At 40.7% G+C, this 23,539-nt stretch overlaps 1 protein-coding gene across 3 annotated transcripts in view; it reads left to right on the top strand.

Moving 5' to 3' along the window:
* TLE2 (TLE family member 2, transcriptional corepressor) overlaps positions 1-23,539 on the top strand; it is a 149,826-nt gene that overhangs the window by 121,385 nt on the left and 4,902 nt on the right. For all 3 annotated transcript variants that reach the window (XM_085638835.1, XM_085638836.1, XM_085638837.1), the window contains 3 exons: positions 296-543; positions 7,265-7,412; positions 7,955-8,105. In XM_085638835.1, coding sequence (XP_085494961.1) covers positions 296-543; positions 7,265-7,412; positions 7,955-8,105 — 547 coding nt within the window. The remainder of the gene's footprint in view (positions 1-295; positions 544-7,264; positions 7,413-7,954; positions 8,106-23,539) is intronic.

Consider the following 23,539-nt stretch of genomic DNA (forward strand, 5'->3'; position numbering starts at 1 on the left):
AATATGAAAAGAGGTGATATGAATGAATGATTTTAACTCTTAAAGTGATAGTTGTGCTTAAAACACAAAAGTAAGCGTGATACAGACCATCAAAAATTACATATACACATTCCTCAAAGTCAGTGTCCTAAAACAGAGCTCAACAGAAGCTTCCCACTGACCTAAGACAACCAGTGCAGACAACCCTGGAGTTTGTGGATCACAAGACATCTGTGCATCAAATCCTTCTCTGAAGGTTACTTCTGTTGGGTAAGTGACTTCAGTTTGTCTTTTTTTATCTCTTTCTCTTTCACAGAACCAGGATAGCTACATCCGCTCCTGTAAGCTCCTCCCTGATGGGCGGAGCCTCATTGTGGGTGGAGAAGCCAGCACGCTGTCCATCTGGGACCTTGCCCTGCCCTCCCCGAGGATAAAGGCGGAGCTGACGTCCTCGGCGCCCGCCTGCTACGCCCTGACCATCAGCCCTGACGCCAAGGTCTGCTTCTCCTGCTGCAGCGATGGCAACATTGTGGTGTGGGACCTGCAGAACCAGACGCTGGTCAGGTGAGTGCGGGGCAGCAGACTCTACGTACGTAAAGCTACTTCGGTTACTCATGGTGAGAGTTGCGTATTTACAAATTACATATTAATTGCAGGTCACCTATTTAGAAAACTCTTTCCTCCGCTTGAATTTTTGACTTGAGGGTTTCTGTCCTCATTACTTACTAGATGACTGCAACCGCTTCCGGCGATGTTTCGCTTCGGCTTCCCCGACATCATATGAACATTGAATTCACTGGTCGGTGCACTAACGCTGAGTTGTGGCATCCCTGACGCAGCCCTGAAAGCCATGGGAGCGTGATGGGGTGTTCTTTAGTAGAAGGGTGTGGGTTTGTAATGTGGTCGATATGGGTAGTGTTGTGTCCGATGACCAGAGTTCGGCTCTTATAGTGTTATGCCACTGCACGTGGGCGTGTAGTAGAGAGAACAGGAATTGTAGATTAGAAGCTTAAGCCTACAATGCTGTTCACTAACGGCCATGGACCTTTCAGGTTTATGTCGGTGATGGGACACTTTCTTGTAATCTAGATACCCTTTTCTACCAGAACATCATGTGTATATTTTGGGGGGGAAGTTGTTGATGAATTGTAAGGTGCCCTAAAACCTTTTGGTGGCATCCTAGTGGCTGTTGGGCTTCTCTTCGAATGGACACAAGACGGCCGTGACACCTCTCAATGTCCATCGTCATTCCTCCTGTATTGGTCAAGCGGGTCTTCATTGGAAGCCTAAAATGAGAAAGTATCTCGGCATCCGCTTCTCTAGGGATTTAGTAGAGTCAATGACTATTTATGAGCAAACAAACCTTAGATAAAATCCTGGACCAACTATCTTCTTGGTCCCCTAAATTTATATAATTGTGGGGGAGATTGGAAACTTTGAAAATGATGGTCACGCCTCTTGTGAATTTCCAGGCCATGACGCTCCCTGTACGGTTGTCTCCAAACTGCTTTTCTACTGTAGACAAATTAGCAACCAGTTTTCTGCCATCAAATAAAAAGCCTAGAATGAATCTTGAAAAACTTAGATTACCTTATTCGATGGGAAGCTGTAACTTACTAAATTGTCTCGGTTACTATACAGCTTTTCTTGTAGCACGTGGAATGAGTTATTTTGATAACTCGACCCAATTATGGATGCTTGGCTCTTGGCAGAATGCCACAGGCCAGGAAATTGGTTGTCATTTTGGACGACAGACTGACTTATATACATCACGTTAACGCGGTGGTCTCTTCATTCTTTTATCTGTTAAGAATGATAAAGAAACTGTTACCTTTTGTGCCGGCTAATACCGGAAGAAAGTTAATCAGTGCTCTGGTCATGTCCAAGGTTGACTACTGCAGCAGCTTCACAATTAATGCCCAGGAAGGGGTCTGGGCAGACTGCAGTTGGTGCTCCCAAGTTTAAGTCCATCTCTAATGTGGTGCGACAGCTCCATTGGCTGCCCATAAGAAGTAGAACTAAATTCAAAGCACTTTGTGTTGCCTGCAAGGCAATTCACAATACAAGTCCGGAATACTTGAAGAAAGCCTTTCTGGCCTACATGCCGATCAGATCTCTTCTCTCAGTGGACGCTAAACTTGTGGTCGTCCCTAGAACCAAAAAAAACAACTGAGGCGATAGAAGCTTCATAGTCCACACATCCAAACTTTGGAATTCTCTCCCTGTGCAGATTAAGGCTAGTCCCACGCTGCTATCATTTAGAAAACAAATAAGAACTTGGCTTTTCAAGCAATAGTCTTTTCTCACCAGCCATTACCTACACTTCCAGCATATAGCGCCGAGACACCTACCGGTATTTGTGCGCTTTACAAGTTGTTAAAATGAAATAAAATAAACTCTGTGGTTCTACTTCATTCCTCCCCTATCTTTCTTGACACTAGTTGAGCTATTTAACATATGCACAAATGTTTGTCCCCTAATTTGTCTCCATCTTCGACCCTCTCCGTATGGAACAAACTCCAAAACATCTTCCACGATTTCAACTGATGTAGGCCCTGTTTGGGCGGCGAAAGGTATCCGCGTTGTATCTGATCTGAAGGAGGACGGTCACCCTCTATCCTTCGCCCTACTACAGACGATATATATCCTATCCAATATGGACTTCTATTGTTTATTTAAAGATCAAAGCGAGACTTTCAACACTAGGTACATTGCCTCACTCAAACCTGCCTTCATTTATGCAGCAATTGAGTAGGGGGGGGTCCTATAGCGTCAAAAGTGAACAAAACCCCGTGCAGCACTTTGGTGACTTCCTCTTCACCCCTTCAAAAACGATGGTCTAAATATCTTCAGGGGTTGCATCTTCCCCTTATCCCGGGCGCCAGCTGACCAATTATCTCCTCTAATCTCCTTAATAATAAATGGATTCCTTCTCTGACATGTTTCCACGCTGCACATTGGACACCGTCTAAAATGTTTAAACTGAACCGGATCTTTTCTGGTCCTGTAACCCCGCTATTGTGATCACGTTTCTTGCATGTAAACCCCTCTCCACCTATTGGACTGAAGTTTATGAATGAATATCAATATCTTGAGGGCATCCTTTTCCCTCTCCATCCCCCTCATCATGCTGGGCCCATGTGATCTGAGCCCCTCCTTGGTTTATCCCATAACGCTAGGGCCTTATTGGACCTTCGCTTGACGTGGCATTGAAAGTCATTTTGTTACAATGGACAGGACAGACCGTCTCCTTCCACCTGTGGTCGGCATGGGTCACATACCTTAGAAGTACACATAAAAATTGTCACTCTTTCCCAGGACAGCTGCTCCATCACAAACATTCTGGCACACGCTGGACGCCTTTATGGCCCTAGCATAACAGACCCACTATCACTACCTCTCTCCGTTGTACGTTATTGGACGTAATCAATCTATGACGTGAACCACTTCCGCATGGCGCATATCCCTTCCCCCTCAGCCCCCTATCTTTCGGCTCTTCTCCTCTATTTCATTTTAATTATATTGTATAACTCATCCTCTGGGCCTCCGAGCCTTTGAGGAAAGAATCCCCTTATATGCCTCCTTTCTGGATTTCATGACTTCTTTGTTACCATGATGCCTGTGAATTGTTTGAAATTGATGTATGCAATTTCGGAAAACTTTCTTTCTGTAATGACAGTTTTAATGTTTTATTTTGGGTATAAGGTCTTTTGGCACCATTTGGCTAACTCGCTCCGTATGTTTGTTTATTTATTTATTTTTTTATATATATATATATATATATATATGTTTGATATTTTTTGGCATTCCTTTACATGTGTGGCATATGCATATTAGATTAGGTCTTTTGAGATATATATATATATATATATATTCACTGAAAAAACCATAGGTTTCACACACGTTATAGTTAGGAATTAGCATTTAAAAAACCTTGCAAATTCACTGAAAAACCATAGGTTTCACACATGTTATAGTTAGCGGAAATTTTACTGATAAAAAACCAATGAAATTCCCCCGTTATAGTTAGTGCAGGCAACTATAACTCACGCGACCGCAATCCTCTGCTGATGCTAATACTGTATTTAGACACTTATTTGCCCATGTCTTCTTCCATACATTTTTAGCTATACATATATTACAAATTTTTTTTTCAGAAAGACACATATGTCATCAGCAGAAGATTGCGGTCGCGTGAGTTATAGTTGCCTGCACTAACTATAACGGGGGAATTTCATTGGTTTTTTATCAGTAAAATTTCCGCTAACTATAACGTGTGAAACCTATGTTTTTTTCAGTGAATTTGCAAGGTTTTTTAAATGCTAATTCCTAACTATAACGTGTGTGAAACCTATGGTTTTTTCAGTGAATTTGTACGTTTTTTTAAATGCTAAGTTACTTTACGCCATTCGTGGCGTGCGCGCCCACTTAACGCAGTTCGTTCCGTGCGCGCACGGTGCGCTTCGCGCACCGCGCGCCCACTTTACGCAGTTAGTGCCGTGCACGCACGGTGGGCACGCGGTGCGATGACAAAGCAAGAAAGCACGTCAACAAATCTGTTTCTGCTTTCCTCCGTGACTATGGTATGGGTGCCATTTACCACAACAACTTGCGTTATGACATGCAAGACATTTATAGAGGAGATGGTGTGCACTTCAATGATGAAGGGAACAGTCTTCCTCTTGAACCTTAGACTCTGCATCGGTACTTACTTGTAGGTACCACTAAAAAATCATTTCATAAACACAACGGCTCTTTTTAGAGCCCCCTAATATCTAAACACTTAAATCTGTTTTTCATTTTTTTTTTTTTTCTTTTCTACCGTACGCTTACCGTAAGCTTACCGTACGCGTACCCCGTGATTTTTTTTAAAATCAATAAATGTTTTCTTTGTACTTTTCTGTCCTTCTTTGACCCCCTTACAAATGTTAGGGGGTCTGTAACTCTCCTCATTGCCCCCTTTCCTTGTTTTCACTCTTTTTTTTCAGAGTGAAATACACAAAATGGCGGCCGCCGCTTCCTGGTTTCGACCGATTCGAATGTTTACTAAGAGCCAATCCGAATCGCGCTCGCGCATCGCCACCGTACGCTTACCGTAAGCGTACCGTAAGCGGGTTCAGATATATATATTGATTTAAAGGCTATTTTCTCAGAATCTACTGAACAGATTTACACCAAACCTACAAAAGGCACTTCCTTGACCTAGGGACTACCTCTCTGCCAAATTTTGAGTAATTCTGTTCAGCCGTTCGGGCTGTAGCTCGTTCTAAAGGTCCTATGGAAAAATGCATGGGAAAAACGCGTTTTGGGACCCCCCTTTTATCTCAGCCCCCGCTTGACGGATCCCCCCGAGACTTTCAGGGTAGGAGCGGAGCGTAGCGCCCCACCTATTTTGAGAAATTCGCGAGGATTCGTCGACCGGCGCCAAAGTTATTCAAAATAGAATGTTGAGGTTTTCCTATGGAAACGTGGTCCTAACTATAACTACCTACTGGCGACCGCCAGTAGGTAATATATATATATATAGATAGATAGGTGTATGTGTTTTATTTGTTATTGCTTTTTTTGTTTCTTAAAAACAAATAAAATATTTAGAACATAAAAACAATAATAAGGGGAGAGCCGTAGGTTAAGGCTCTACCGGAGTGACGGCCAGCAGCATCTGGATGCCGGTGACCTCTAGTTTAAAGCTCTTCCGGAGTGGCGGCCAGCAGCATCTGGATGCGGGTGGCCTCTAGTCTAAGGCTCTCCCTGAGTGGTGGTCAGTTGGATTTTAATGAGTGAGGAGCCTTACTTTATGGGTTTTCTTGAGAGATGGTCAGTAGTGCCAAAATTGGAAGTACCCCTGGCTTAAAGCTCTTTTTTAATGTGGTGTGACCCCTAGATTAAGACTCCTCTGGGATGGTGGTAATTCGCACCTGAATATAGAGTGACCCCTAGTTCGACCGCCACTCCAACAGAGCCTTCATCGCTCTTCAATGTGGTGTGACCCTCAGGTTAAGGGTCATCTTGAATGATGGTCAGCTGCTTCTGAATGTGGGGTGTTGCCTACTTCAAAGCTCTTCTCAAGTGGCACTCATCAGCGTCTAAATATGGGTTGACACCTAGTTTAAGGCTCTTCCTGAGTGGTAATCAGTGGGGTAGGAATGTAGCTCAACCTGTGCGTTAAGCCCGTTGATGAGTGGTGGTCAGTAGGTTATGGACTAGAAGCGACCCTTCGATGCGGCTCTTCTGTGAAAGGCAGCGAGTCTTCTAAGACCCTCAATGCTGCCTGGTGCAGGGTTCCACCTCTAATTCACGTTGGGTTCGCTATCAAAATGAGGCAAGCGCTGGAAACTGGAAGACAAGAAAAAGGTTTGTCTCATGAGGAGATCACGTCCACTGCAGACACCGGGATGTCCGAGGGAGGTGTTCTGCTGATCACTCCTTTGGCTCTTCCTTTTATACAGGTTTGACACAATGCATTTGTTTCATCAACATGGTTACAGAAGCTTGGAGTCCCCGCCCCGGGCAGGTTGTCACACAAGCCCAACAGTAATTCTCTTCCCACCCAGGTCAAACAGACAATCTTATCTTGCAGCTGGACCTCGCTTCAGGGTCTAAAACATGTGAGACCAGCCAGATCTAAGAGTCCGTCTGGTTGATAAAAACAGGTCCCATTGTTGGAAAAAACAAGTCTTGCTGTTTGCAGTGCAATAAATCATGTTGCAAGTCTTTTTGGTGTTTGGAACCTGTTTGTGTAACTAGGTGCAGTGAGGGGTAGAGTGTCCAAAGGTTTGCCTGTAAACAGAGATGAGAGGAAAAACAAGTTTGTGGCAACAAGTGGCGCTGAGGTTTTTTGTGGCAATAGAGTTTCTAGCCCCCACCACACATACCAGGTCGGTCAGAGGGATGCTAGTAAGGGCAGGGTGAAACAAAGGTGACCAACACAGTACAAAATGGCTTTGATAGATTAAAATTACTGCAGCTTATGTGCACATAGAAATTTCCACCAGACAAGATGGCGCAGGCAATGTTCACGATTGTCGTTTTGCTTTTAACACTTCTACAAAGGTGACCTGTGCGTTAAGCCCGTTGATGAGTGGTGGTCAGTAGGTTATGGACTAGAAGCGGCCTTTGGATGGTGGCTCTTCTGCAATGGTGATCAGAAGAGTGTGAACTGAGAGGAGCATTGGGTCAGAAGGCAGTCTACGAGTACGATAGACACCTCGGGCATTGACCATCTCCCGAGCGATGCGTTGCCATGCTTCCTTACTCTACCCTTCCTTGGATGTACTCCCCGCAGGCAGTTCCAGGGCCACACAGATGGTGCCAGCTGCATCGACATTTCTAGTGACGGTACCAAGCTGTGGACCGGCGGCCTGGACAGCACGGTGCGATGTTGGGACCTGAGGGAGGGACGCCAGCTGCAGCAACACGACTTCAGCTCACAGGTGGGTACTTACACCTCTCCAACCCCATTATTATTACCCTCTTGTAAGTTTCTGGGGGTCCATGAAATGGTGATGGGGGTGTAAAGAGGTGGCTCTTGGTGTGGACTGGATAGATTTGTTGGTGTGTGGTGGCCAGGCGACGCGTCCTGGAAGACTATGAACGGACGAGGTTGCCCTAATCCAAGCAAAGGTAGAGGCGCTTCCCGCTTCCTAATGAAAGGCTGCCAGAGGCTGTCGTCCACCGCTGAAAGGTGGCAGGAGGCTGACCTTGTTGCCTGAAGTCATGCCCCTGCCTGGAGGGAGTTTGCTGTGTATGGTGAGTTATCTATTGGGTGTGCATGGAGAGGCTTTAGGGTGTCGTCTAGAGGAGGTGTTTGTCTATTAGCTGCTGGGATGGTGGAGAGTGCGGAGATGGGCCTTGTCTGACGGGTGGTAGGAAGTGGGTGGAATATCCACTACTCCACTTATGGTTTGAGCATTAGCCTTGATAGGGGGGGGTCATTTGAGAAACTTCCCGTCACTCTGTGCCTTCCTCACCACAGATCTTCTCCCTCGGTTACTGCCCATCCGGGGAGTGGCTGGCGGTGGGCTTGGAGAGCAGCAACGTGGAGGTCCTGCACCTTTCCAGACCTGACCAGTACCAGCTGCACCTGCACGAGAGCTGCGTCCTCTCCCTGCAGTACTCCTCCTGCGGTAAGAAGGGACTGCTGCAAAAGGAATGCTAGAGACAGAGAGAGAGAGAGACAGAGAGAGAGAGACAGAGAGAGAGAGAGAGTGTGTGTGTGTGTCGAAAGAGTAAGGTTTAGGAGTAGGTAGAGCGGGAGAAACAAGGTGCGGGTGCAGTGTGTGTGTGTTGGTAAGTAGAAGGTTTTTGGGACGGGACAGAGCGAGCACAAGCAGGTACGGATGGATAGAAATGTTTAGTGCCCCCGTGCCAGCTTCAGTCTTCAGTTTCGGAGCATACAGAGCTCAAACCAAGTGAGCAACAAGGGACAGTTACAGGGTGGCTGTGGAGGTGAGGAGAGGGATGGAACCCTTTGGTTTGGTGAAGCACAAAGGGGAGGCTGCGAAGTGAAAATGTTGTGCACAACCGATGCAGTGTAATTTTGCACCAACATTTGCACTGACCGCCTAGTGGAAAAATTATATTTGCTCAAGCAGCAGGAGCTTAACATAACTTCTGAAGCAATCACGCGAAAGTTGTGACCCCGAAGAGACATGTCCCAGAAAGGAGTGAATCCAAGTCCATATCAGACCGGGGGCTTCCGTCGGGGCGACCTGCTGCAGCGGAATCTCAAGAGTCCGATAAAGGGGCAATGTTTGAGGGTCTCTTGCTTCCCACCCTCTGCTCTTTATTGTCCAGTGCTGTGTGCATAGGTCTCTTCTGCAATGCTTGCTACTGAGTTGTCTATTTTTTTTATCATTTGACATGTTTTCGCTCTGCATCGAGAAGTGGATCAAGTGTGGTGTATTCCATCTTTGAATGGCTCTTCCTCCAAATTAATCTAATCTAGTTCATGTTTTACAATCCACATCATGGGCTGTCATTTGTATGAGTTGTGTGTATTTTGAAAATGATAAATAAAACTTCCCCCCAAAAAATGTAACTGGTGAATTTTTATGCCTAGGATTATCCAAGGCCTTTTGATTTCACTAAAGTGATATGTGCGGTGTACCTACCTAAAGGGGCTTTGGCCCCCAGCCTGCCGCATGGAGCAGTCGGGCATCCTGCTTAAGCCACTGGTTACCGCATATTGCCCTTTCACAATCCGCGCGTCTGTGCACGGGGCGGGTCTCTCGTGTTGTCTGTGCATTTAGAGCCTGACGTGATGGCAGGAAGATTCCTATCGGGGGTGAGAACAGGGCACAGTTCGACTAGATGGTTCCATCTCCCGCTTTTGTAAATTCCTTTCAAAATGTCCTTTTGTTTATCGAACTGCTTTAATTTCACACAATCACACGGTCTATTTGAAACTTATGTATTTAGTTATCCACATTTTACAATGCATGCAGTACACAAACTGATGTGAATTAATTGGCGGGCAATTCTTTACACTTTTAATTGAGATTCAGTTTTACTAGTGGTTCTTTAATAAACTTTACCTAGAAAGAAAACTGGCGTTTGTGTTTAATTTGCAGCACGTGTCACTTTTTTCTTCTAATTTCTTTCTTTCCTGTCTTTCCTTCATTTCTTTATTCCTTACTTTGCTTGTCTCCTTTTTTCCTCTTCCTCTCCTTCTTTCTATCCTTCCACCCAAATTTTTTTGGTCACTTCCCTCCCTTCTCCTTTCATTCGTTCCTCTTGATTCTTTTTCTCTTTCCATCCTTCATTTGTATCTTTCTTACCTTCCTTGCTGCCTGCTCTTCCCTCTTTACTTTTATTCTGTATTTACTTTTTCTTTCCTTTTTTTTTTCCTTTTATTTTTTTTTCTTCCTTCTCCTTTTCTCTTTCCTTACTTCCTTTTTACTTACCATCTTTCCCTTCCTTCTTTCTTCCCTTTTCTTTCTCCCCTTTGCTTTTCCTTTTTCTTTTCCTTCTTTTTCCTCTTCTTTCCTCCGGCATTCTTCCTTTCCCTTTGCTCTTCATCCGGCATTCTTCCTTTCCCCACCTTCTATCTTTCTCTTCCTTCCTTCTCGGTTCCTTCTTGTTCTGCCTTCATGCTCTTCCTCCTTTTTCACTTCTTTTCTTTCTCTTCCTTCGTTCTTTCAATTCCTTCTTTTTCTTCATCTCTCCTTTCTCTTTCTTACTTTTTCACTTCCTTTCTCTTCCTTCGTTCTTCCGTTCTCTCCTTTCCTCCTTCAGTCTTACTTTCTTTTCTCTTTCTTCATTCATTATTCCTGTCTCCTATCTTTCTCTTCCTCCTCGCTTCCTTCTTTCTTTTCCTTTATTCTCTTCCTCTTTCTCTTCCTCTTTTCTTCATTCTTACTTTCTCTCACTTTCACATCTTCCTTTATTTTTTCCCTTCATTCATTATTCCGTTCTCTCCTTTGCTTTTCCTTTCTATTTTTTCCTTTTTCTTTCCTCCTTCAGTCTTACTTTCTCTTTTTTCTTCCTTTCTCACTTCGCCTCTCTTCCTTCATTCTTATTCCTTTTTCATTTCCTTCATTCTCTTCCTTCATTCTTCCTTTTGCTTCCTTCATTCTTCCTTTTGCTTCCTTCCTTTCTCCCTTTCCTTCATTCTCTTCTTTTCTCTCTTCTTTTCTCTTTTCCTTCCTTCATACATTCTTTCTTCTCTTTCCCTTTCTTCCATTCTATCCATTCCTTTCGCCTTTCTTTTTCCTTTTATCTTCCTTATTCCTCCTACATTCTTCCTTTTTTTTCATTCTCTTCCTCCTTTGTCTCTTCCATTCTTTCCATTCCCCCTTTCTCTCCTTCCTCCTCTCTTCCTTTTGCGCTTTCTTTCACTTACTTTAACTTCCCCTTCTTTTTCTTCCTTCCTTCTTCCGCTTCCTTTCATTCTCCCCTTCTTTCGCTTACCTTTTTCACTTCCTTTCCCTTTCTTTTTTTCTCCCCCCCTTCTTTTTTCCCTTTTTCTTCATTTCGCTTCCTTTCACCTCCTCTTCTTCTTTCTCTTCCCTTCCTTCTTCCGCTTCCTTTCTTCTTTCTCTTTTGTCTTCCTCTTCCTTTCGGGTTTCTTTTCATTTTTCCTTCTTTCTTTCTTCCTACATGCTCTTATTTTCTTCAGTCTCTCCTTTTTCTCTTACTTTTCCTTCTCCCTTTCCTTTATTCCCCTTTTCCTTCATTCCTTCCTTTTTTAGCTTATTTTCTTTCTTCTCTTCCTTTCGCATCTTTTCTTTCTTTTGCTTCCTTTAGCTTCTCCTTTGTTTCCTCTTCACTTTTTCACTTTTCTTTCTCCTTGCGCTTCCTTTCCCTTCCCTCTGTTTTTCGCTTCCTTTGTTTTCTTTTGCTTCCCTTTTGCTTACTTTCTTTCGCTTCTTTTTTTTCCTTTGCTCCCTTCCTTTGCTTCCTTTTTCTGCTTTCGCTGTCTTTCTAATTTTGCTTCTTTTCTTTCTTTCTTTCCTCTTTCGCTTCCTTTCTTCTTTTGCTGCCTTTCTTTCTTTTCGCTTTTATTTTTTTGCTTCTATTTCTTTTGCTTCTCCTTTTGTTTCCTCTTTTCTTCAGTTTACTTTTTCGCTTTTCCTTCTTTCGCTTCCTTCCTCCTTTTGCTTTTTTCCCCTTCGCTTTTTATTTTCTCCTTTTGCTGCCTTTTTCTTCTTTTGCGTGTTTCTTTCCTTTGCTTCCTTTCGCTTCTTTGTTTCGTTTCTCCTTTCTTTCCTCTTTTCTTTCTTTTCTTCTTTTCGCTTCCTCCTTTCATTTCTTCCTTACGCTGCCTTTCTTTTTTCTCTTGCTTTTCTTTCTTCTTTCGCTTGTTTATTCTTTCGCTGCCTTCCTTTCCCTTTATTTCTTCTCTTCTTTTTCCTTTTGCTGCCTTTTTTCCTCTTTTGCTGCCTTTTTTTCAACTCGCTTTTCTCCTTTCATTTCTTCTTTACGCTGCCTTTTTTCTTCTTGTGCATCCTTTATTCCTCTTTCCCTTTCGCATTTTTTTTGTTGCTTCCTTTCTTCTTTAGTTTTTTCTTTCACTTTTATTCTCCCTTCCTTGTTTCCCTTTTTGGTTCTTTTCTTCCTTCTTTCTTTGGCTTCCATTTTTCTTTGCTGCCTTTTTTCTTTTGTTTTTTTCTCCCCTCCTTTCTTCTCTTCCTTTTTCGCTTCCTTCTTTCTCTTTTCATTTCCTTCCTTTCCCTTCTCTCGCTTCTTTTCCCATTTCACTTTCTTCCTTCTTACGCCTCCTTTCTTCTTTTGCTCCTTTTATTCTCTCTCTTCCTTCTTGTGCCTTTTTTCTTTGATTTCCTTTTTTATTCTTTAGCTTCTTTTCACTTTCTCTTTTTTCGCTTCCCTTCTTTCTTCTTTCGCTTCCTTCTTTTGCTGCCTTTCTTCTTTTGCTTTTGTTCCTTGTTTAGCTTCTTCTCTTCCTTTTGCTTCCTTTATTCCCTTTATTACTTTCCCTTCCTTTCTTTTGCTTCCTTTTTTTCTTTTTCTTCCTTTCCCTTTTTACTTACTTCCGCCTTTTGCTTACTTTTGTTCTTTCTATTTTTGCTGCCTTTCTTCTTTCACTTTCTCCTTTCATTTCCTTGCTTCCTTTCCCTCGATTTCGTTTTTCGCTTTCTTAGATTCCTTTTTTCTTTTCCTTTTTTTTCCCCTTTTTTTGCTTCCTTTTTTTTCACTTTGTTTTCCGCTTCCTTCTTTTGCTGCCTTTCTTCTTTCGCTTCCTCGCTTCGTTTTGCTTTTTTTCCCTTGCTTCCTTTCCCTTCTTTTACTTTCTTCCTTTTTCAGCTTTTTTTTCCGATTCCTTTTTTCTTTTCCTTTCCCTTTCTCCTTTTGCTTTTTTTCTTTCTAGCGGTTCCTTTCTTTCCTCCTTTGCTTTTTGCTTTTTTTCTTTCTTTTGCTTCCTTATTCTTTTTCTTTCTTTTGCTTCCTGTTTCCTTCTTTCGCTACTTTCCCTTTCTTCTTTTTCACTTCTTTTCTTCCTCTTCCTCCTTTTGCTTCCTTGTTTCGCTTTACTTATTTCCTTCTTTCCCTTCCTTTTTTCCCTTCTTTTATTTTCTTCTGTTTTTCTTGTGCTTCCTTCTTTCTTTAGATTCCTTTCTTCCTCCTTTTGCTGCCTTCTTTTGCTTGCCTTGTTTTGCTTCTTTTTTTCCTTTCGCTTTTTTCCCTTCTTTCTTTAGATTCCTTCCTTCTCTTTTCACTTTTTTCCTCTTCCTTTCTCTTTTTTCCTCTTTCGCTTCCTTTCTCCCTTTCTCTCCCTTTAATTTTTTTGCTTTTTTCTTCTGCTTTTTTCACTTTTTCTTTCTTTCCCTTTTTTCTTCCTTTTCGCTTCCTTTTTGATTCCTTCTTGCGCTTCCTTTTTATTCCTCCTTTCACTTTTTTTCCTTCGTTTCAGTTTCTTCTTTTGCTTACTACTTTTCCTTTCTTTTTTCGCTTCCTTTTTTCCTCTTTTGCTTCTTTTTTCACTTCTTTTCTTCTTTCGCTTCCTTTCTTAAGCTTTTCTTCCTTTTGATTCCTTTCTTTTTTTCGCTTTTCTTCTTTTCGCTTTTCTTCCTTTTTGCTTCTTTTCTTTCGCTTGCTTTTTTCTACTTTTGTTTCCTTTCTGTTTTCGCATCTTTTGTTTCCTTCTTTCGCTACTTTCCCTTTCTGCCTTATTTTTCCTTTCCCTTCCTTCTTTCGCTTCCTCTTCTGTCCTTTTTTCCTTTTTCTGCCTTTTTTCCCTTTCTTCCTTTCCCTTCTTTTACTTTCTTTTGATTCCTTTCTTTCTCCTTTTGCTACCTACTTTTGCTTGCTTTCTTCTTTCTTTCCTTTTGCGTCCTTTTTCTTTCACTTCCTTTTTTCCTTTGATTTTTTCTTTAGCTTCCTTTCTTGCTCTTCCTTCCTTCGCTTCTTCTCTTTTCACTTTTCTTTTTTCCTCTTCCTTCTTTAGCTTCCTTTCTCCCTTCGTTTTTTGCTTATTTTTTTGCTTTTTTCTTTGTTTTTTCTTTTTCCCTTTTTTCTTTTCTTGCACTTTTTCGCTTCCTTGCTTCCTACTTTCACTTTTCTGGCTTACTACTTTTTTCCTTTCTTTCTTCGCTTCCTTATTCTTTTTTTTCTTTCGCATCCGTCTTGTTTCCTTCTTTCGCATCTTTTTCCCTTTTTCGTTTCCTTTCTTCGCATCCGTCTTGTTTCCTTTAGTTTTTTTCTTCTTTTCTTTTTTTCGTTTCTACTTTCGCTTCCTTCTTGCACTTCCTTTCTCCCTTCTTTCATGTTTTAGTTTCCTTCCTTCCTTGTTATTTCGCTTCCTTTCTTCTTTCGCTTTCGTTTGTTTCTTTTGCTCCTTTTATGCTCCTTTCTTCTTTCCCTTTTTTTCGTTTCCTTCTTTCTTTGGCTTCCTGTTCTTCCTTTCGCTTCCTTTCTCTTCTCTTTACACTTCCTTCTTTAGCTAGCTTTTTCCGCTTCATTTTTTCTTCTTTCACTCTCATTTTCTTTCACTTTTCTTGCGTTTCCTTTCTTCCTTCTCTTCCTTTCTCTTTTTTCTTTTTGCTTCCTTTCTTTCTCTTTTAGTTTCCTTCCTTCCCCTTCTCTCGCTTCTTTTCCCTTTTAACTTTCTTCCTCCTTTTGCTTTCTTCTCTTCCTTTTGCTTCCTTCTTCCTCTTTCCCCTTTCTTCCTTTCGCTTCTTTTAATTTCTTCCTCCTTTCGCTTACTTTCTTCCTTCTTGCGCTTCCTTTTGCTTTCTCTTCTTTTGCTTTTCTTTCCCTTTCTTCTTATACCTTCTTTGCTTTTTCTTCTTTCCCCTTTCTTCTCTTACTACTTTATTTGTTATTTCCTTTCGCTTCTTCATCTGGTTTCCTCCATTCTACGCTTCCTTCTTTTGCTTCCTTTTCGCCTTTTATTTGCTTTCCCTTTTTTGCTTTCCCTTCCTCCTTTTGCTTCCTTCCTTTGCTTCCTTTTTCTCTTTTGCTTTTGTTTCCTTCGTTTACCTTTCTTTTTCTCTTCCTTTTTCTTTTTTCCCTGCTTTGCTTTTTTCTTCTTTTCGCTGCCGTCTTTTCTCTTCTTCCAGCCATCTTTCTTTCACTTCCTTTCTTTTGCTTTTCTTCTTTGGCTTCTTTTTTCTTTGGCTGTCTTTCTTCTTGCTTCCTTTTATCCTCTTTAGTTTTTTCTCCCTTCTTTTGCTTCTTTCGCTTCCATTTTTCTTTGCTTCCTTTCTTTTCACTTTTTTCTTTCACTTTTTGGTTCTTTTCCTTTCTTCTCTTTTCCCTTTTCTTCTTTGGCTTCTTTTTGTTCGTTCTTTTGTTTTCCTTTTTTTTCGCTTCCATTTTTCTTATGCTTGTTTTTCGCTTTCTTTTGCTTTTTTCTTCTCTTCTCGCTTCCTTTCTTCTTTAGCTTCCTTTTTTCTTTCGCACCTTTTAATATTATCTCCCTTGTGCTTTTTTTCTTTCTTTCGCTGCCTTCTTTGGCTTCTTCTTTTCGCTTTTCTTCCTTTCACTATTTTTTCCACTTCCTTGTTTCGCTTTCTTTTTTCCCCTTTTTTCCCTTCCCTTTTTACTTTTTTCCTCCTTTTGCTTCCTTTTTTCTTTTGCTTTCATTTTCCTTCTCTCTTCCTTGTTTTGCTTCCTTCCTTATTTTCCCTTTTTTCCTTTCCCTTCTTCCTCCTTTCGCTCTCTTTCGTTTCTTTCTTTTGCTTCTTTTCTTTTGAGCTTTTCTCCTTTTGCTTTTTCTTTTTTCTACTTTTGTTTCCTCTTGTCGCTTCCTTATTCTTTTCTTTTTGCTTCCTTCTTTCACTACTTTCCTTTTCTTCTTTTGCTTTTTTCTTCCTCCTTTTGCTTCCTTTCTTTCGCATCTTTTTTCGCTTCCTTTCCCTTTATTTGCTTCTTTAGTTTCCTTCTTGCACTTCCTTTTTTCGTTTTCTTTCGCTTCCTTTCTGCTTTCATTTCTTCCTTTCTTCCTTCTTTTGCTGCCTTTTTTTCTTTCTTTTCCTTTTGCTTTTCTTCCTTTGCTTCCTTGTTTCGCTTCCTTCCTTTTTTTTCCCTTCTTCTTTTGTTTCCTTCTAGCACTTCCTTCTTTCTTTGCTCTTTTGCTTTTCTTTCATTTTGCTTTTCGCTTCCATATTCTTCTCTTTTGGTTCCTCTTTTTGCTGCCTTTCTTCCTTGTTTTGATTTTCTTTCTTCCGTCTTTTGCTTCCTTTCTTTCGCTTGCTTTCTTTCCCTTTCTTTTTTTCCTTACGCTCACTTTTTATTTTTGCTTCTTTTCCCTTCTTTATTTTGCTGCCTTCCTTCTTTCCTTCTTTTATTCGCTTCCTTTCTTTTGCTTTTTTTATTTTGTCCTTCTTTCTTTGGTTCCTTTCTCCCTTCTTTCGCTTCCTTCTTGCGCTTGCTTTTTCGGTTTCTTTCTCCCTTCTTGCGCTTTCTTTCTTTCGCTTTTCTTCCTTTTGCTGCCTTTCTTCGCTTTTTTCTACTTTTGTTTCCTTTTGTTTCCTTCTTTCGCTACTCTTTCTTCCTTCTTTTGCTTCCTCTCTTCCTTTTGCTTTCTTTTTCCTTCCTTCTTTCCCTTCCTTTCCCTTCTTTTACTTCCGTTTCTTTCTTGTGCTTCCTTCTTTCTATTTCTTTCTTCCTCCTTCTGCTACTTTCTTTCGCTTTCTTGTTTCTTTCACTTTGGTTTTTTCCTTTCGCTCTTTTTTCACTTCCTTTTTTCCGTTTGCTTGTCCCTTTTTCTTCTTTTGCTTTTTTTCCGCTTCCTTCGCTTTTTCTTTTTTCCTCTTCCTTCTTTCGCTTCCTTTTCTCCCTTCTTCTTTTTTGCTTTTCTTTTCGGTTTCTTTCACTTTCCTCCTTCTTGCACTCGCTTTTCACTTCCATTCTCCCTTTAGCTTCCTTCTTTCACTTTTCTTTCCTTCTTTTGCTTACTTATTTTTTCCTTTCTTTCGCATCAGTCTTATTTCCTTTCTTCGCATCCTCCTTTTGCTTCCCGCTTCCTTTTGCATCTTTTTTTCCCTTTTTCGCATCCCTCCTTTCCCTTTTTTCGCTTCCCTTTTCTTTCACATCCTTTTTCTTCTTTTGCTTCCATTCTTCCTTCTTTCCTTTGCTTCGTTTGTTCCTTTCGCTTTTTTCTTTTGCTTCTTTCTCCTCTTTTCACTTCCTTTCTTCCTTCTAACACATCCTTCTTTCGGTCGCTTTTTTCGCTTCCTTTTTTCTCATTTAGCTTCTTTTCTTTCCGCTCTTTTGCTTTTGCTTCCTTTTTTACCCTTTCTTCCTTACCCTTTTTTTCCTCCTTTTGCTTCCATTCTTCCTTCTTGCGCTTCCTTTTTCTTTCCCTTTCTTCTTTCGCTTTTCTTTCCTTCTTCCACTTCTTTTCTTCTTTAGTTTTTTCCTTTCGCTGTCTTTTTTCCCTTCTCTTGCTTAATTATTTTTCTTTTTTTCCTTGTGCTTCTTTATCTGGTTTTCTCCTTTCTTCGCTTCCTTCTTTTTGCTTTTATTTTCTTTATTTCCCTTTTGTTCTTCACTTCCTTCTTGCGCGTACTTTTTTTTCCTTTCGCTTTCTTCCTTATTTTCCCTTTCTTCCTTTCGCTTCCGTTTTTCTTTGCTTCCTTTTTCACTTTTTTCCACATTTTTTCTTTTTTTCTTTTCCTTCTCTTTTCCCTTTTCTTCGACTTTTTTTCGTTCTTTAGTTTCCTTTTTTCCTCTTCCTTTTGCTTCTTTCCTTCTCACTTCCTTCTTTAGCTTCCTTTTGTTCCGCTCCGTTTATTCTCTCCATTGTGCTTTTTTCTTCCTTTCCCTTCTTTTGCTAACTTTCTTTTTTCTTTGGCTGCCTTTCGCTTCTTCCTTTCTTTCTTTTCTTTTCGCTACTTTTACTCTTTCCCTTTTTTCGCTTTTCTTTCTTTTCGCTTTCTTGTTTTGCTTCCTTCCCTGCCTTCTTTTGCTGCCTTCTTTCACTTTTCTTTCTTCCTTCATTTTGCTTCTTCCTTTCTTCTTTTGTTTCCTTCTCTTTTTTTTTTCTTTTTTCACTCGCTTTTTTCTTTTGCTTCCTGCTTTCTCTCCCTTTCGTTGTTTTGCTTTTTTCTTCTTTTGTTTTCTTTCTTCCCCTTTCCATTCTTTCTTTCCTTTCACTTCTGGCTTCTTTTGCTTTATTTATTTTTTTTTTTTTTTGCTTACTTATTTCCTTTCTTTTTCCGCTTCCTTATTCTTTCTAAGCATCGTTCTTTCGCTTCCTCGTTTTGCTTCCTTTCTTATCTATTTTCCCTTTCATTCCCTTTTTTCGCTTCCATTCCCTTTTTTCGCTTCCTTCTTGCACTTCCTTTTTTGTTTCCTTTCGCTGCCTTTCTTCCTTCTTTGGCTTTTCTCTTTTCTTTCGCTTCCTTCTTTAACTTTCTTCTCTTCCTTCCGCTTTCTTCTTTCGCTTCTCTTCTCCTGCTTCCGTTTTTCTTTGCCTCCTTCACTTTTTTCTTTTGCTTCCTCCTCCTCTTCCTTTCGCTTCCTTAATTTTGCTTTCCTTCTTTCTCTCCCTTACGTTTTTTTCCTTCCTTTTTTTGCTTTTCTTCTTTTGTTTTCTTTCTTCCCCTTTCCATTCTTCCTTCTTTCCCTTTTTTCTTGTCGCTTCCTTTTCTTTTTCCTTTTTTCCCCTTACTTTCTTCCTCCTTTTGCTTCCCTATCTTTATTCCTTTTCCCTTCCTTTCTGTTTCTGCTTTTGCTTCTTTCCCTTCTCTTGCTTCCTAATTTTGCTTTTTTTCCCTTTCTTTATCTTGTTTCCTTCTTTCTTCGCTTCCTTTATTAGCTTCCTTTCTTTTGTTTCCTTTTATTCATTCTTTTGCTTACTTTCGTTTTCCTTTTGCTCGCTTTTTTGCTTCCTTTTGCTTCTTTTCCCTTCCTTCTTTCGATTCCATTCTCCCTTCTCTCGCTTTCCTTTTTTTGCTTTTTTCTAGTTTTTTTCCCTTTCCCTTTTCTTTCCTTTCTTCCTTTCCTTCTTTCATGCGCTTTCCTTTTTTGCTTTCCTTCTTTTGCTTCCTTTCGATTCCTTCTCTCGCTTCCTTTCTTCCTTCTTTGGCTTCTTTCTTTTCTCCTTCCTTCTTTTGCTCACTTTTTTTACTTTTTTTCTTTTGTTTTTTTCTCCATTCCTTCCTTCTCTCGCTTTTCTTTCTTCTTTCCTTCTCTTTTTTCCCTTTCGCTTCATTCTTTCGCTTCATTCTTTGCCTTCCTTGCTTTTCTTCTTTCATTTGCTTCCTTCCGCTTTCTTCTTTCAGTTCCTTTTTTCTGCTTTCGCTTCCTTCTTTGCCTTTCTTTTCCTTTTCTACTTTCGCTTCCTTTCTTTTCGCTTCCTTCTTTCCTTCTTGCGCTGCCTTCTTTGCCTTCTTTGCTTTTCTTCTTTTGCTTCCTTTTTTCCTCTCTCTCTTTTCGCTCCCTTCTTTCGCTTCCTTTTCCTTCTTGCGCTTTCTTCCTTTTTGCGCTTTTCTTTCGCTTCCCTCTTATTTCCTCCTTTCTTCCTTCTTTGGCTTCCTTCTTTCATTTGCTTCCTTCCTTTCTGGCTTCTTTTCTTTAATTTCCTTTCTTTTTTCGCTTTTCTTTTGTTTCTTCCTTATTTTGCTCCCTTTCTTCCTTCTTGCGCTTCTTTTCTTCTTTCATTTGCTTCCTTCCTTGCACTTCCTTTCTTCCTTTTTCCTCTTTCTTCTTTCGCTTCCTTCTTTCTCTCCCTTTTTTTGCTTTATTCTTCTTTCGCTTCCTTTCTTGCTTTTCTTTCTTTCTTTCAGCCCTTCCATTTCTTTATTCTCTTATTGCTTTCTTCCTTTCTTTCGCTTCTTTCTTTGCCTTCCTTGCTTTTCTACTTTCGCTCCCTTCCGCCTTCTGCTTCCTTTCGCTTCCTTCTTCCTCTTTTCTTTCTTCTAGCCCTTCCTTTCTTCCTTTCGCTTCCTTCCTTTCGCTGCTTTTCTTCTTTCGCTTCCTTCCTTTCGCTGCTTTTCTTCTTTCGCTTCCTTCCTTTTGCTGCTTTTCTTCTTTCGCTTCCTTTCTTCCTTTTCACTTTTTTCGCTTCCTTCCGCTTTCTTCCTTTCTTTTGCTTCTTTTCTAATCCTTTTGCTTCCTTTGCCTTCCTTTTCGCTTTTCCTTTCTTCGCTCCCTTCCTGCTCTCGCTTCTTTTGCTTTTTGCTTCTTTCGCTTCCTTTCTTGCTTTTCTTCCTTTCGCTTTTCTTCTAGCCCTTCCTTTTCTTCTCTTTTCGCTTCTTTCCTTTCTTCCTTCTTTCCCTTTCTTTTCCTTCTTTTGCTTTTCTACTTTCGCTTCCTCCTTTCCCTTTCTTTTCCTTCTTGCGCTTTCTTCCTTCGCTTCCCTTTTGTTTCCTCCTTTCTTCCTTCTTGGGCTTCCTTTCGCTTCCTTCTTTGGCTTCCTTTCTTTCCCTTCTTCTTTGGCTTCCTTTTCTCTTCTTTGGATTCCTTTTCTTTTGGCTTCCTTTCTTCTTTCCTTCTTACGCTTTCTTCCTTCTTGCGCTTTCTTCTTTCGCTTCCCTTTTGTTTCTTCCTTATTTTGCTCCCTTTCTTCCTTCTTTCACTTCTTTTTTCGCTTTCTTCTTTTCTTTTGCTTTTCTTCTTTCTTTTGCTTTTCTTCTTTCTTTGCCTCCCTTTTCTTCTTTTGCTCTTCCTTCTTTTGCTCCCTTTCTTCCTTCTTTCGCTTTCTTCTTTTCCTTTTTCGCTTCCTTTCTTTCGCTTACTTTCTTCCTTTTTCCTCTTTCTTCTTTTGCTTCCTTGCTTTCGCTTTCTTTGGATTCCTTGCTTTTCTTCTTTCATTTGCTTCCTTCCGCTTTCTTCCTTTCGCTCTTCCTTCTTTCACTTCTTTTCTTCCTTTTTCCTCTTTCGCTTCCTTCCTGCTTTCGCTTCTTTTACTTTGTGTCTTTCTTTTTTCTTTTGCTCCCTTTCTTCCTTATTTTGCTTCCTTGCTTTCGCTTCCTTTTCCTTTCTTTCCCTTCTTTCATTTACTTCCTTTCTTTCCCTTCTTCTTTGGCTTTTCTTCTTTTGCTTCCTTTTCTCTTCTTTGGCTTCTTTTCTTTCTTTTTTCCTTTCTTTGGCTTCCTTTTGTTTTTTCTTTTGCTTCCTTCTTTGGCTTCCTTGCTTTTCTCCTTTCACTTCCTTTTTTCCTCTCTTTCTTTTTGCTCCCTTCTTTCGCTTCCTCCTTTTCCTTCTTGCGCTTTCTTCTCTCGCTTCCCTTTTGTTTCCTCCTTTCTTCCTTCTTTGGCTTCCTTTTTTTTTCTTCTTTCATTTGCTTCCTTCCTTTCTTTTGCTTTTTCTTTCGCTTCCCTTTTGTTTCTTCCTTATTTTGCTCCCTTTCTTTCTTCTTTCGCTTCCTTGTGCTTTCTTCCTTTCGCTTCTTTTCTTCTCTCTTTTGCTTCTTTTTCTTTGCCTTCCTTTTCTTCTTTTGCTCTTCCTTCTTTTGCTTACTACTTTTCCTTTTTTCGCTTCCCTTCCTTTCTTCTTTCGCTTCTTTTCTTTCGTTTCACTTTTCTTCTTTCGCTTCCTTCCTTCTTTCTCTCCCTTCTTTTGCTTTGCTTTTTTCTTCTTTTGCTTCCTTTCTTGCTTTTCTTCCTTCTTTCCCTTTTCTTTCTTCTAGCCCTTCCTTTTCTTTATTCTCTTTTCGCTTTTTTCCTTTCTTCTAGCCCTTCCGTCCTGCTTTCGCTTCTTTCTTTGCCTTCCTTGCTTTTCTTCTTTCGCTTCCTTTCTTTCGCTTCCTTGCTTTCGCTTTCTGCTTCCTTCTTTGCCTTCCTTCCGCTTTCTTCTTTCGCTTTTCTTCCTTCTTTCGCTTTTTTGGCTTCCTTCCGCTTTCTTCCTTCTTTTGCTTCTTGTCTTCCTTCTTTGGCTTCTTTGCTTCTTCTTTCGCTTCCTTTTTTCTTCTTTCTTTCTCTTTTCGCTTTCCTTCTTTCGCTTTCCTTCTTACGCTTTCTTCCTTCTTGCGCTTTCTTCTTTCGCTTCCCTTTTGTTTCCCCCTTTCTTCCTTCTTTTGCTTCCTTCTTTCATTTGCTTCCTTCCTTTCACTTTCTTGCTTTTCTTCCTCCTTGCGTTGCTTTCTTTCGCTTCCCTTTTGTTTCTTCCTTCTTTTGCTCCCTTTCTTCCTTCTTTCGCTTTCTTCTTTTCCTTTTTTGCTTCCTTTCTTTCTTTCTTGCGCTTCCTTCCTGTTTTCTTTCGCTTCCTTTTATTTTCGCTTTCTTTGGCTTCTTTGCTTCTTCTTTCATTTGCTTCCTTCCGCTTTCTTCTTTCGCTCTTCCTTCTTTCACTTCTTTTCTTCCTTCCTCTTTCTTTCGCTTCCTTCCTGCTTTCGCTTCCTTCTTTCTTTTGCTTTGTGTCTTTCTTTTTTCTTTTGCTCCCTTTCTTCCTTCTTTCCCTTCCTTTTCTTTATTCTCTTTTCGCTTCCTTCCTTCCTTTCTTTCATTTGCTTCCTTTCTTTCACTTCTTTTCTTTCTTTTTTCCTTTCTTTGGCTTCCTTTTGTTTTTTCTTTGGCTTCCTTTCTTCTTTCCTTTGGCTTCCTTGCTTTTCTACTTTCGCTTCCTTTTTTCCTCTCTCTTTTTGCTCCCTTCTTTCGCTTCCTCCTTTTCCTTCTTGCGCTTTCTTCCTTCTTGCGCTTTCTTCTCTCGCTTCCCTTTTGTTTCCTCCTTTCTTCCTTCTTTCGCTTCCTTGCTTTTCTTCTTTCATTTGCTTCCTTCCTTTCTTTTGCTTTTCGCTTTCCTTTCTTCTTTCGCTTCCCTTTTGTTTCTTCCTTATTTTGCTCCCTTTCTTTCTTCTTTCGCTTACTTGCTTCCTTCCTGCTTTCTTTCGCTTCTTTTCTTTCATTTCACTTTTCTTCTTTCTCTCCCTTCTTTTGCTTTGCTTTTTTCTTCTTTCGCTTCCTTTCTTGCTTTTCTTCCTTCTTTCCCTTTTCTTTCTTCTAGCCCTTCCTTTTCTTTATTCTCTTTTCGCTTCTTTCCTTTCTTCCTTCTTTTGCTTCCTTTCTTCCTTATTTAGCTTTTTCGCTTCTTTTCTTTCTTTTCGCTTCCGTCCTGCTTTCGCGTCTTTCTTTGCCTTCCTTGCTTTTCTTCTTTCACTTCCTTCTTTCTCTTTTCGCTTCCTTTCTTTTGCTTCCTTGCTTTCTTTGGCTTCCGCTTCCTTCTTTGCCTTCCTTGCTTGTCTTCTTTCATTTGCTTCCTTCCGCTTTCTTCTTTCGCTTTTCTTCCTTCTTGCGCTTTCTTCTTTCACTTCCCTTTTGTTTCTTCATTATTTTGCTCCCTTTCTTCCTTCTTTGACTTCGTTTTTCGCTTTCTTCCTTTCTTTTGCTTCTTTTCTGCTTTCTTTGGCTTCCTTTCTTTCGTTTCACTTTTCTTCTTTCGCTTCCTTTCTTTCTCTCCCTTTTGCTTTTCTTCTTTGGCTTCCTTTCTTCCTTCTTTCGCTTCCTTTCTTTCTTCTAGCCCTTCCATTTCTTTATTCTCTCTTTTTGCTTCTTTCCTTTCGCTTCTTCCTTTGCCTTCCTTGCTTTTCTTCTTTCACTTCCTTCCGCTTCCTTTTCTTTCTTCTAGCCCTTCCATTTCTTTTCGCTTCCTTTCTTCCTTCCGCCTTCTTTCGCTTCCTTCTTTGCCTTCCTTGCTTTTCTTCTTTCACTTCCTT

This window comes from Triturus cristatus, chromosome 12 (assembly GCF_964204655.1).
Source record: "Triturus cristatus chromosome 12, aTriCri1.1, whole genome shotgun sequence".
Taxonomy (NCBI): Eukaryota; Metazoa; Chordata; class Amphibia; order Caudata; family Salamandridae; genus Triturus; species Triturus cristatus.